General features: G+C 36.8%; 1 protein-coding gene across 3 annotated transcripts in view; it reads left to right on the top strand.

The window, feature by feature from the left end:
• CYTIP (cytohesin 1 interacting protein) overlaps nucleotides 1–13,763 on the top strand; it is a 63,817-nt gene extending 50,054 nt beyond the window's left edge. For all 3 annotated transcript variants that reach the window (XM_077153883.1, XM_077153881.1, XM_077153880.1), the window contains 5 exons: nucleotides 101–203; nucleotides 409–502; nucleotides 3,308–3,377; nucleotides 10,993–11,059; nucleotides 12,133–13,763. In XM_077153883.1, coding sequence (XP_077009998.1) covers nucleotides 101–203; nucleotides 409–502; nucleotides 3,308–3,377; nucleotides 10,993–11,059; nucleotides 12,133–12,596 — 798 coding nt within the window. In that variant the 3' untranslated portion in view covers nucleotides 12,597–13,763. The remainder of the gene's footprint in view (nucleotides 1–100; nucleotides 204–408; nucleotides 503–3,307; nucleotides 3,378–10,992; nucleotides 11,060–12,132) is intronic.
• The last annotated feature ends 964 nt before the right edge of the window (nucleotides 13,764–14,727 follow it).

Here is a 14,727-nt window from a genome sequence, read left to right as displayed (position 1 = left end):
TTCATTTACCTCTCATACCACTTAAGGTAACAGATGCAAATTTACTTTCTGACAAATGTATTTTTTGAATAGTCACTATGTATTGCCTCAATTCTTACAGACTGACAGGCTTCAGAACCAGAATAGCTGCTCCTCAAAAATGTTCACTCTGATCTGCAAAATACAGGAGCACAGCCCAGCTCACTGTGCTGGCCTGCAAACCGGTAACTTATAACTTTACTCATATTGGGAATCATTTAAATAAATAGCAAGAGAGGAAAACATTTTATAGTGAAGAGCAAGATGTGATTGTTGTTTTGAATTTCCTTGGCTCCTTTATGGTTTGGGGCTTTTGTGGTAGCTTTTGTTTTATTTGTGGTACAAATCTAGATGGATTATTTAACATTCGTTTTTCTTGACATCTCCCAGGTGATGTCCTTGCAAATATCAATGGCGTGAGCACAGAAGGCTTCACCCACAAACAAGTGGTTGACCTGATCAGATCATCAGGAAACCTGCTAACGTAACTATCCATCTCAACCCCAGGGGGCTTCACAATGTAATGGTCTCTCTTTATGCCCGTCCAGTGAATGAATAGGCTTTTTGTTCAGGGATCAGAAGAAGAGAGGCAGCACAATACAGTTTTGTGTATGGGCATTCTTCTCAGTTACTTTGTTTTTCAAGGTTTCCTCAAACTTGAACATATTGTCAACATCTGAAGTCCGAGGACATCAACAGCGCACATATCTCTGTGGGAGGGATAGCATTTAAAAATCTACTTTTTATGTCAAATTAAATTAACCTGGCATATATTCTCTTTGGATGAATTAAATTTGCCTGGTTGATATAAGCTTGTGGCCTCAATAACTAAAAGGTCAGAAAGGCTGTGTTTTTCCTCTTATGCCACAAGCCAATTGTTTTTCTCTTCTAGTGTTCCATTGGGAAGGGAAGAACAAAATCTTCTCACCCTTGTTCCCCAACACATACTTATACCTACTGCTAAAATCCCAGACTTAATGACAGAATATTGGTCTCTTCAATTGAAGACTGGTTCACCATAATAGTCCCAGCATCTGATAAGACTGTAACAAGTAGTTAAAAGATGGAATTCACGCATTAATTAAAATAATATTTATGGATTAAATGCTCTATTTCTAGCTATGTGATAGCCTCAGGGAAGACAAGACTCTCCTAGTTCTTTAATAATTGTGGAAGGAAATGTATTAGAGAAGCCTATACAAATAAGTCATTTCAATATTTCAATTATTGATAATTGCTATGAAGAAAATAAAACAGGGCAATGGATAGAAAATTGAGTAAGAGGGTTGCTACTTTAGCTTAGGTGTGCAAGGAGGTCCTCTCAGGGGAAATGAAAATTTGAGCTTAGACAAATGAAGAGAAGGGAGAGTCATAGGAACACCTGATAAGAGCATTTCAGCCAGAGCGAGGTCTCTGAGCTCTCCAATGAGCTTGGGTCCAAGGGACAAAGACCGCCAGTGTAATTGGAGGTTGGTGGATGAGTGGCTTGAGGAGGACGATAAGAAATGCAGAAGGAGTAGGGGTAGGTCCTGAGCTTCCTCAGCCATACCAATGAGTTAAGGTTTATTCTGATTGAAGACGAGCCCATGCTATCTCATTAATTCTTCACAGAAATAACTAATAGGTTAGTTTTATTCCTATTTATGGATGGAGTGACTGAGGCTTAAGTGAGGGCTTAGTTAAGGTCACCCAATGAGTAAGTGACAGGGCTGTGATTTGAGCCTTGTGCTCTAGATGGTAGGATCTGTTCTCTTCAGTTATACCACAGCTGCTCATTGCAAGCTGCCAAGTGTAATCCCCTGGATGCTGTTCTGTGATTCCTAGTCTAAAACTTCAAAGGATTTTTTGGGCATGTGTGAGAGTAGTTTTAAAAGTTGACTGTTGTTGGTAGAGGGCTGAGTCCAGCTCTCTGGGGTCCTGTGAGTTCAGGGTAAAGAACATGTTTAGGGGCACTCATGCTCCAGAGAAACCTGGAGACAGAAACATTATACAGCCCAAGAAAATATGCTAGTTGTTAGGGTCAGAAAAGTGTGTTCCAGCAGATTGAAGTGGGCAGACCCAAAGTGAGTTGTTAAGATGTAAAAGGTTGAGACAATGGTTGGCTATCCAGAGATCAGGAAAATGGAAGACAGTCCGTACAAATATTGAAGGGAGTGGCTGATGTTTGTGGTTGTGCCTACAGAGAGCTAATGCTTGGGCGGGTCAGCTGAGCGTACAGAAACCCATAGACAAAGATTTATTGAGTTCCCTACTCTTGCCTGGAGGGTCAAGACCACCCTTACAAGAAAAACTGAGCGCCCCTTGGTTTGCTGTAATCTCATTATCTAAGATGTGATGGTATTAAAAATATAGGACATCTGGTCTCCCCATTTAATGGCTATCCTACTATGTCTGAAAAAAATTCCAACATCTTTGTAAATAGTTATAGCTTATTTATTAGGAGAAATTTGACGTAATACTTTAAAAATACTTAGGTATGTGATTCACAGATGAAATTTCTTATCTTATTCAATGTTTTTCTTATCTTATTCAATGTTGGATGGCTTCATAGTCAAAATAAAGGCCTATAAAGAGCCCACAAATCAGATCACTCAGGACAGAAATCTTTTTTTATTTTTAGAAAAGCGTAGGGGTAGCTAGAAAAGAATACTGTGAAGTTGCTAATTCTAGGATTAAATCTAAAAGATTTTGAGATGAAAGAGTCATATGAAGGTTATTAAAGTGGTTTGGTTCAATTTTGTTCTCATTCCAAAATTAAGGCAATTTACAGAGGCAAAGTCCCCTAGAATCCTAGGGAGAAAAGGATTTCTCTGTGCTTCAAGCAATAGCACGTCGATTCCACTGTTTTGAGTCTCTAGTGGCTATTTTTTTCATTGCTGTATCCCCCATGCTTAACACAATATCCACATAGGGTCTGGCACATAGTGGACACCCAATAAATATTCACCAAATGAATGAAGTGATTCAACCAGTCCCCACAATAGATTCCAGTAGAGAGCAATCATCATGGCTGTATAGTGGTTTCTATGAAATGAGTTGCAGTTTACACATTAGCTAGAACCTTTCCTTTCAGCTACCCTCTCAAGGGGAAGTATTTTTTTCTATTTTCTTCCTTTGAATTTTGTCAGATTTGGCATAGATCCAGATACTTGATGTGCTATGAGAAATGTAACATTTATGTTGCTTTTTTTAGTAGAGTCTGTGCTCCTAGTGTAGTGCTCCATAAGGATGGTACTTGTTTAAAAAATCACTCACACTATTCCCAACCCTTTTTTTTTTCTTAAAACAGGATAGAGACTCTTAATCGAACAATGATTCTCAGAAGAACAGAACTTGAAGCAAAGCTGCAGGTTTTAAAGGTAATTTAATTTAATACAGTCAGGCACATTTTTCATCCTTGAATGTGTGAGTGGTAGAATGAAGATCTATTTGAGGAATCGGGAAAGCCCTTGATGGTGAAATGCAGCGATGAGTCTAAACTGCTGAATTATCAAGAGCCACACAATTACCTCTGAAGGAATATAAAATTTCACGGACCTCTGCAAATCACTTCCTTCCTTCCTTATGTGTATCTATCTATGAGGCTTCGAAAGCCAACGGGAAAGCACATTGCATGGAGAACTTTTCATTAATGCACCTGAGATCTCCCTCAATTAACATTTTGATTTGGGGGTAGGGAGGAAGAGCTGGTCTTTTTGTTATTTTTCCCAAACATTGTACGTGTGTGCTGGAAAGCCTGGTATTTTTGCTTTTCCAGGGTTCTCCTCTGTGTCCTTCTCTTCTGCCTCACTATTACCACAAAGACTGTCTCCCTTTACTGGAATCTGCTTCCTTTGGCTAATGGGCCACCAACTTTGAAGAAACAACTAGAGTTTCCAAGAGATACTACACAATGCAGGGTATTCTGTGACATTAACCCCGGGTGACTCTGTGAGGGTTTGAAAAAAATCTCAGTTTGCTGAGCTGCTGAGATTCTGCCAAGCCTTGAAAAGCCCAGACCTTCACTCACAGGCATCTGAGTCTTATCCTTGATAAGTAGGCATTGCCTACTTGGCTTTGTTGAGAAAGTGCTGCCATTTATTAGTGTTATAAGTGTGCTTATTGACTTTGGGTCCATTTTACTTGTATGTATTCATCTCTTGCCCTACATCCAGTTCATCACCAAGCCCTGCTCTGTTCTTGTCAATATTAGTTTTGATACTCTAATCACTTTGCTTAGCTCTGTGATTTTTTTTCTATCCCTGTGATCTCTTTGCTTATTCCTGTATCAAATTCCTTGAAAAAAATCCACTGCTCAGATTTTTATTGGAATTTAATTTATAAAATAATTCACACTTTCATGCTTTTCATTTTTTTCACTTTGAACTATCTCTTTTTATTCAGATCTTTTATGCACTTCAAAAACATTCTGTAATTTTCTTCATATACCTTCCATATCTTTTACTAAATTTATTCTTATAAACCTTCCCTATTTTCTTACTATAATAAATATGATCTTTGAATTTTTCAACTGCTTATGGCTGTTGATTTTTGTGCTGATTTTTAAATTCAAAAGTCTTGATGAATTCCCTTTATTCTAATAATGTTTATGTAGATTCTCTTAAATTTTGTCTATGGTTGTCATAAAAATCTGCAGTTTATTTTTCTTCTTTTATAGCAGTGGCTAGGAGCATCAGTATATTTTTACTCATAAATGAAGTGGCTATCCTTTTATTATTCTTGACCTTAAAGGGAATGTTTCTAACTTTTTCTCTAATTTCATTTCATTAAATTTCAATGAAAAATTCAACAATTCTTCATATTATATTTAGTTTGTGTGAAATTTTCCAAATTAATTTGATTTTACAAAAGGGAGGTACAGAGTTTTGGTGGACATCATAGATGTATATTAAACTGGCTTTTCAACCTATTGTAGTAAAAGGAAAGGAATATAGAAACATAAGTGAGAAATAGGCCAGTATTTCATGGAATAAAATGCTCTCCTGCACAAACATATTTCATGCTTCAAAGCACTTTCTGCAAATCAGTTGTTTTCTCTTGGAGTTTTGACATACTTTATTATTTTTTCTAACAACATATAAAATTTTCAATATATCCATCCTCTTTCTTAACATCATAGTGAGTTTAATTTGCTGTAGATATCTATTTAACACACGTCTTCCTTATTATAGACTATTTTAGAGAGTTTCACTGATTGTTGTTGTTTTCGTTTTTGTTTTGGCATGGGCAGGCTCCGGGAATCGAACCGGGGTCTCTGGCATGGCAGGCAAGAATTCTACCACTGAACCACCATTGCACCACCCTCACTGGTTTTTAAAACTACAAAATATAAATTTCTGGCCCAAATACCTGATAGTGAACAAATATACCAGCCTGTTGAATTAATGTGCTTACTATTGATTTCTTGCATTCTGCTCCTTACCTCTGGGTTTACTTTTCTTCTTGCTGATGTACCTCCTTCAGTGAGAGTAAGTAGGCCGTTTTTGTTTAAGAATGTCTTGATTTCACCTTTACTTTTTTTTTTCCGCATGGTCAGGCACCGGGAATCGAACCTGGCACAGCAGGCAAGAACTTTGCCACTGAGCCACCATTGCTTGCCCTTCACCTTTACTTTTGAAAGAGATTTAGGTAGATAATTTAACTATTCTAAGTTTTGTTACCTTAGAACTTTGAACATGTTACTCCCTTGATTTTTCTGTTGATGAGAGAGCACTTGTTTATAATAATCTGCATTTTCTGTATTTTCTTCTAAAAGTTTTAAAGTTTTTCTTTTCTTTGTTTAAGTTCTTAATTCATCTGGAATTAATTTTTGCAAATATGTGAGGTAGGGTTCCACTTTTATTTTTTTCTTACAGATACCCAAGTATCCCAGCACCATTTATTTTGTAGTCCTTCTTCTATCCAATTTACTTGCAGTGAAACTCCTGTTTTTAAGCAAGTTCCATATATACATGGTTTGCTTTCAAACTCCTTATTCTGATTCATTGGTTAATTTGTTTATTCCAAGCTCAGTTTTTATATCCTTATAATAAATATTGGACAGGACTTCCAGGTTATTTTTGATCTTTTGATATTTCATATAAATTTTAGAATCAGATTGTGACATTCCATATAGAAATGTTGAGGTTTTGATTGATATTACATTTTGTATATACAGATCAATCTGAGGAAACTTAGTATCATTATAATACTGCATTTTCTCATGGTTGAACTATCTCATCATTTTGATTTGTTTTCAATAAAGTAATAAATTGTCTTTCAATAAAGTATTACAATTTTATGCCTACAGATTTGCACATATCTTGTTATTTATTCCTGGGTACCTTATAATTTTTGTCCCCATTATAGTTTCTTTATAAAAATCCCATGTTTTGATTGAGGTTAGTGTATAAATCTCTGAGATCAATTTTTCTATGCTGATATTCAAATACATTGATAAACTCTCTGATAATCTCCAATAAGCTATCTATACATTCTTTTGGGTTTTCTATGAATATAAAAATATCTGTGAATAATGATAATATCATTTCATTGATTCAGTCCTTATGATATTCAGTTATTTTTCTTGCTTTATTATTCTGGCTGGGATACATTACCATGAAGATAGAAGCTATAACAGCATGCATTTTGTTTCACTCTCAATTTTTAAGGCAATCCTTCCAACTCTGGTAATGAGCTGTCTTTATGAATGAACTTTTGAGATTAAGGAAACTCTTTTCTATTCCAAGTTTGCTGGTCGTGTTTATAGTTCTTGTGTGTTAAATTTTATATGATGCTTTTTTCTGCCTCTGTTAAAATGGTCTTCTGGTTTATCTACTTTTCAGCTGTTAACATAATGGATGACATTTAAAGATTTTGTAATGCAAAACCATCCTTGCATTCCTAGGATAAACCTGAACTTGTGATAATTTATAATCATGCTTTAAATAATTGTAGATTTGATATGCTAACATTTTCTTTAGGATTTCTGAGCATAGCTTAATGAGTTACATTGGGCTGTAGTTTTCGTTTCTCAGACTATCTTTCTTTAGTTCTGGTATCAGATTTACTGAACTCTTAGCATGGGCTGGGGAATGTTTCCCCACTCCCCTATGCATTTTTGTTCCTTTTCCTTTTCTGTAGAACTCTTGTAAAACCATCTGAATCATCTGGGCCTGATGGGTTTTTCTTTGGTGGGGGGGAGATTTTTAAACTCCTCTTTCAGTTTCTTAATTATAAGAACATTCAGGTTTCTTTGAGCCGGTCTAAGCAAGTTATGTTTTGTTTATAAAGTTTTCAAAATTTCAAATTATTGGCATAAGCTTGACAATAAAAATTCTATTCTCACGTTTTAAATCTCTATTATAATAGCAACATGCCCCCTTATTTATTTGTACTGTTTTTTTAATGCCTTTTCTCTTTTTTCTTCTTTGAAATTTTTGCTAGAGGATTTTCTATTTTCGAGTCTTTTCAAAAACTCGAAATTTTGGATTTGCACTCATCTTTTATTTATTTATTTGTTTTGGTTGCTTTTAAGATGTTCTTTTGCTTTTCCTGATCTAGAGTTTCACCACAATGTGATTAGGTCTGGTACATAAATTTTAAAATTTATACTGCTTAGAACTTGCCATGCCCTTTCAATCTAAGGATTTTTAGAATTTCTTTGGTTTTAGGAAATGATTAACTTTGACCTCTTTGAGTATGACTTCTTTACCATTCACTGTATTATCTTCTGGAATTCCTATTAGACATATATATATATAATTTTACGCTCTCAACTTATCATCCATGTTTTCTAACTACTCTTTCATATGCTATATCACTTTATCTTTTTGTTCCATCTTTCTTTTGAATTCCTTAATAATATCCTCACTAATTTTCTTGTTATCTGTGTCCTATATAGAATATCTTTTTTCTATTAAGTTTTTAAACTTAATTAGTGTATTTTTATTTTCTAGCATTTTTTCTTTCCATGACTATTGGTCTTGCTTTATTTATGTCTTTGTTTCAAATTTCCTGTTCTTATGACTGCTTATCTGTCATTTATCTCTCTAAGGATTATAAAACTCTTATTTTAGAGTCTTCTTTGGTACTTCATATTTTAATTTTTTTGAGAGAGAGAATCCATGCCAATCTTACTATCTTTCTTACCATTAAACTTCTGTGGGTGTTTCAGAATTTTTGGTTGTCTACCTACCTTGAATGGTTGCCTCTCTCTTCAGCTTGATATGATAGATGGACAGCTGACTTCACTCAGCACTTTCTTGTTCCAAAACCAGCATCAAGTCTGGTAGCTTGGATGCCCATCCTGGAGATAGTGAGCTGCTTGGCTCAGGTCCTGAGGCTGTGTTTATTTGCTCTCGCCAACATGAGCCATGGCAACCATTAGCAATTTTTCTTAGCCTACTTTTACCAGTGCTGGAGTTTCAACCAAGGTTCTTTTGTCAAGTCACAAGCCTTGTGCTTCAGATAGTAAGTTTTGCACTTTAGGTAGGTGCATTTAAGCCATCCAAATTCTTGGCTTCCTCTTTCTGGTTCTCCAGGTCCCATGTGCCTTTGGGTTCAGTTATGCTTACCTTTTTCCATTTCTCTCCCATTTCTATTCTTGAAATTATGACTTTTCCATTTCATCTCCTGAGTCAGAATGCCCAGATCTGACTTATAATCAAGGTCAGGTTGACTTCCCCTCCACACTGAGACATTTACTTCATGTGTCCTCAAGGACCCACAGGTATTCTTTAGAAAGAACAGTTCCTTGTGAGTCATGATTTCAGGGATTCCCTTTCTACTAAACTATGATTCAAATCTTTAACGTGAAACCAGCACTTTCAATGGACTAACTAGGAGAGCTATCTTTTAATCTAGCTCTGCTATGTACTAGGTTTTTAGCCATTTGTAAATACCTCTGTGCTTTGAATCTTTGTTTTCTATTCTGTAACTTTTTAGTGCAGTTATGAAAATTAAATAACATATCTTTGAAAGTACTACAAAAGAAGTAAAGTGCCTTGGAAGTGTTTATTAATATATCTCATGCAGATCAAAAACATTGGAAAGAAATGTTTTGGAAACCACTCCAGTATGACAGTTGAGTTTTGTTCCAGGAAGCCATTCTTTCACGTATTCATTCAATCGGCATTCACTAAGCAGTTGCCATGTACCAGGCACTGAACTAGGAACAGTGAGGTTAGATCTCACATATGATTTTATTCTCTTCTAATTGTGAGAGTTTAGATTTGACCCAAATAGACAATTGTGATGTCAATGGAACAGGCAGAAATGACTCAGGAAAACAGGGAAGTTTAGTTATAGATCCTTAACAACTGACTAAAAACTCTTAGTCCTTTGGCACATGTGCTCTTTACACTGGTATTTTCTTGGTTTAAGTGACGACATACATAGATGATTGGGCCAAATCAACAGATGAGATATTTTAAAACCTTTATTTTCACATAAAAAAATAACTATTTGGCAAGACCTGACTGTATTTTTGAACAGTGCATGCAGAGATACAACTTCCTCTTCTTTTTATAATTGTTTTGATTGTATTTATAAAGTGCCCCTCTGCTGGATTCTAGCCTCTTGCAGGAGATAAAGCTCTTTAAGAAAGAAGAAAGGGATTGATATATATGCCAACTTCTTGTTAGCCCTATACTACCTGGGTCCCTGACTCTGACCTTCACATGACCACTTGGATAACAAGAGCTGTGATTGAGGCAACCCAGCAGGCTTATAGCCATTATTGCAGTTCAGAAAGAAGAAGAAAATAACTCGGGCAGCCATTTTATTCCTTTGATTTATTGCTTGCATGTTTTATTGGCAAACACAAAGATTGCCACTGAATATTACTGTTATAGAGGCTTGGAAAATCCTGCGCAGTGATTGTTCAGTCCCTGAAGACTAATGAATGCACTGTGCTCCCTTTAAGCATTAAAGACATTCTTGTAATTTTATTCTTTTCTTTCTCTTAGGCTTTCCCCTACCAAATGTACTTCTTTTCCTTTCATTTTAGCCCTCAACTTCCCTTTACTGATTACTTTGTATGAGGGACTGCTTTATACAGTTTGGCTATCTTTCCCTTGGGATAAATGCCTGTGGGCAAATCTGAGCTCTGCCTACCTGCTGGGCTTGCTCTGGGACCTGAAATGACAAGGGAAGGGCACGGAGAAGAGGACAAAAGAGTAGGAGGGAGAAGGAGCCCTTGTCTGTGCCTTTCCAGATGCCTTCTGCCTGGTTTGCTTTCCATTTCCATTCCTTCAGGCTCCCACTTTCTCTCTCTTCCCTCCCTTGCTCCCAAGGGCTGAGTAGGCCAAGCAGTCTTGAGTGATACAACGGTTACTTCATCCCACTGTCGAGCAATGCTTTCATGTGCTGGGGCAGCCAAGGAAGGAAGCACAGGAGAAGTCAGGGTGCTTAGGTTCTATGTTTAGCCTTCCAAGGAAGTATTTCACAACAGATCTGCTTTCCTCTTCTTGCGATGGAAAATAAATGTTTTGCAGAAAAAATGTTTTAGTGGCTCAGGCTCACAGGTGATGATCAAATATTTATTGAGCAATTACTAAATGCTAGCTACTGTTATAAACGTTTCACACATGTTAACTCATTTAACTCACTGAACCCTCATGACCATCCCTGAGTTTAGTTTCTGTTTTGTTTTCATCCTGCAGGTAAGGGAAACTTAGAGTGTAAATCCTTGCCTACATGGCTGACAGATGGATTTGAAGCTAAGCAAGCTGGTTCTATAGGATTTAAAAAAATAAAAATAAATACATCTCATTGTTGCTACTGCTTTTGGAAAGAAAACTTGTAAAGCCTACAAAATTATTTCTGGAGAAAGTAATATTCACAATACTCTCCTTTTAGACAGCAAAAATCTTTCAAATGAATGGGAAGGGGTTGTTAGTGCTAGAAAAAGGGGGAAAATATGCTCAAACTAACACCTAGAAGTAAATTGCTGCCTTTACTTCATAATTATAAGTTTTTTCTTATTTCTTGTAGCAAACCTTAAAGGATAAATGGGTGGAGCTCAGATCTCTGCAGTTGCAAGAACAGCGCCTGCTTCATGGTAAATGTGATTTCCTGCCTTGAAACCACAGTAACATTTCACCCTTTTAGCATTTTTGCCTCTAATTGTTTAAAGACTATTGTCAATACTAGAAAAATTTGTCTAGCACTGGTCAAAGATAATAATCTGTTTCTTTGGAATGACCTGTGGAGGGTCCTGTGTTTTTGGAGGAGGGGTGAGCAAGGTCACACTCCTTCCTCCAAACTTATCACATGTATGCACGCAAATATACACACTCACATATGTGTACTCATGCATGTTTACAGGAGGCATGTGCTTACTTAGAAATTTTAGAAAAGCAGTAGGAAAAACTGCCTGAATTTCCTACATCTTCTGCAGAGGAGTTAAATTCCTGAAAAGGTTCATGGCACAGGGCTGTGATGTTTTCAGAAGCTATTGTGGCTGGAATGGTTGTGTACTTTTTGGGTAGAGCTACCATCATTTATTCAAATTGGGTAAATTACATGCAGGCAGAGAAATCCTTCTTCATGGATCCCATGACCAAGGCAGAAATGTGCAAGATTAGAACAACAAAAGCAAGGCTTTTGCCACTGGGTACACTCTGAAGGGAAGGGTTGAGTTTAAAATTTCTGATTTGACATTTACTGTGTGACAGCCATAATCTAAGGAATGAACTTGCATGTAAAAATAATTCACCAAAACCATCACTTACGTGGGTGTGAAAACTGAGGTTATAATCTTTACACAACATAGTGCTAGTGCTTATATATAACCTGGGATGTCTGTGAAAAGTGATAATCTGCTTGTTTACAGAAAAGAAGACAATTTAAACCTTAATTAGCTACTAATTTTTATGTTGAAGTTCTGTTTTTCTTTTTTTGTAAAAAAAAAAGTGGCGTGTGGAATTTATAAATTAGTTACTTCTTTTTATGTGTTTGAATCACTGTTTTTAAAAAAAAAATTCGTAATAGATTTCATTTGGGTCGGATGTTTGTTAGTGAAACAGATATCTTCCTGGTGACCTTCTAACAGAAGTTCTGTGTTTTTAATTTTTCTAGGGTCTGTCGTCCAGAGCCATTCCACAGTAGACTAATTGATTTTCTGCATTCTAGGTGATGCCGCTAACTGCCCGAATTTGGAGAACACCGACCTCGACGAGTCGTCCTCGTTGGGCTCGCTGCCTGGGCCAGGCCCTATCTTCATGGACCGCGACCGATCATTCAGCGCCAGCAGCTGCAGGAGCTGGCTGAGCTCCGTCACCATGGACAGCGAGGACGGCTGCCAGATTTACCCGTCTGAGGACTCGAGCAGGGGCCTCCCCAGCCGGCAGACCAGCACAGATGATGAGTGCTTTGTCCCAAAGGACGGGGATGAACTAATGAGGTGGTCTTCGAGGAGAAACCGGAGCGTCAGTACCACCAGCAGCGGGTCCATGTCTCCTTTGTGGGAGAGCAACTTCTCAAGCGTGTTTGGTACCCTGCCTCGGAAAAGCAGAAGGGGAAGTGTCCGGAAACAACTCTTGAAATTCATCCCGGGCCTTCACCGCCCAGTAGAAGAGGAAGAGAGCCGCTTCTGAAGGATGGTGGTGCCCTTACGCGTTAGTTTATTTCGCAAATATTTCTAGGCTCTTCTAGATCAACTCCATCCAGCTACGTGGGAAAATGCAGTTGGTTTGGGAAACTGACATCCACTTCACAGCAATAGGGACCTTTATTTAAACTTTTGTACCTTTGGTTTTGCTTCTTGGATCTTTTTTTTTTTTTCCAACCAGAACAGCTGAAGTTCTGCAAACCTTAAGGAAATTCAGTAATGTTAGATAATATAAAAATGCTAGTTACCTCCTATCCTAATGCTGCCTATGAAGGTGACTGCAATATTTATTTTCTAGGTTATCCATGTAAAAAAGCTGAGAACTTTTTGGATTCAAATATGAAGAAGGGAATGAAAAGATATAACTATTTGGAATATCTTCCATGGACTTATGTTTACTTAAGCTCACTACTTCTGGTGAGGCTTTAGGGTATACAGTTTTGAATGTCTATGATTTAATCAATGAAAGGTTAAAACCATTGATGGCCATCAGCCATTTGCCACATCCATAGTGACAATAAAGGAGGGAATTTAAGATTTACTGTGAGGGTCTGTACTTCATGAAAATCATGGAAGTGGGTTGGTCTTAGATGGGTGCTGAGGAAAATTCTAATATTAGCCTTTTTAATAGGTAACTTTAAAATGAGTGAGAATCTCATTCTTCTTGCCTGATCTAACTTTTGTTCTGCCTGAACATTGATGACAAGTTCAGGGGTGCTTTCGGAATCTTACAGCTTTGTGACTTTTTTTTTTTTTTGCCACAAACACCTGAAATTATAGTTTGGTGAATGATTTTCTTTCTGTAGAGTTTCTCACATTACTCCTCACTTTATATGATATATTCCAAATAGTCATTGCTTCAGTTTTCCTTTGTTATTAGTTATGTTGTTTCAAATTCCCTCTACACTTTAAATCATGTTTTTTTTGGGGGGGGGGGCAGGGCAGGAAAGTGCATGCACCGGAAATCAAACTTGGGTCTCCCACATGGCAGGCGAGAATTCTATCAGTTACCCTTGCATCCCCCTTAAATCATGTTTTTGTTCAATACCCATTAAAGCTTATGATTTCTCTATTCTTGTGATGCAGTTGCTCATTACTTATACCCTAAAGTAGATAATCTGAACTATATAATAAATAATCCTTACTGATTTTAGCTCTGTGTGTGTGTGTATGTGTGTGGTTTGTAGAAGGAAAGTAAGTTGACTTTGGGATGTCAACATGTAAGTAAATTTTGGAGTAACCTCAAGAACTAGATATTTTGAGAAAAAAATAATTTTCATAGAAGGGAGGGTGAGGGAGCTCATGCAGTAGGAAATAAAATGTGAAAAGATTTATAGTTGGAACCTGTTTTCTGTTAATTCTTTAGACTCAGAAACATCCAGTGGGGTCCAAAGGAGTCATTTATATGAAGGTGATGGAAGTACCTTTCATGGTAACAAACAGGAAGTCAGAGAAGTTCTCAAGGTCACAAAGTTAGTGGTAGAGCTGTACCTGGAAGCCAATTTTCCTGGCTCTAGCCTATCCCATTAGTCTTTCTAGATATTACTTACTCGTTTGCTGGTACTATGTGGTTTTCATTACAAACTTTTTTTTTTTTAAATAGAAAGCTTAAAATGCAGAATGGAACATACTAGATGGGTAGGGATCTTGTCTTTGTTAAATAGAAAGACAAACATATATTTAGGGCGATATTTTCTCCTGACCTCCACAAGAAGGTTTTCAGATATGGACTCATTAACAACTGCATGGTTAGTAAAGCATTTATTTTCAACCAGGGCTTGCAAAAAAAAAAAAAAGTCTGCAGTTCTTGCTTTTTTTCCATTATAGATTAGAATTACCATGTTAAATCTGTTTTACATGAGTGCAGCATTTCTTGTTAATCCTGTTTATCCAAAGTCCAGGGGAAAGAAATATCAAATTTAATACTTGAGGAAAAATGACTTTAAAGTCCCTTACAGTGTGAAAAATTGAGAACTATCACAGGTTATCTGAGAAAGCAGACTATAGGCCATTAGCTTTTCTTGTGTATTTAAGTGTTAAATGCAGTGCAACTAATGCAAAGTGATGCATCTTTCCATCATTGTACGCTCATGAGAAGAAGTATGCAAGTAAGACAT

Source organism: Tamandua tetradactyla, chromosome 3, assembly GCF_023851605.1.
Source record: "Tamandua tetradactyla isolate mTamTet1 chromosome 3, mTamTet1.pri, whole genome shotgun sequence".
Classification (NCBI taxonomy): domain Eukaryota; kingdom Metazoa; phylum Chordata; class Mammalia; order Pilosa; family Myrmecophagidae; genus Tamandua; species Tamandua tetradactyla.
Note: the sequence above shows the minus strand (reverse complement) of the source record. Positions and strands in the feature narration are given on the sequence as shown.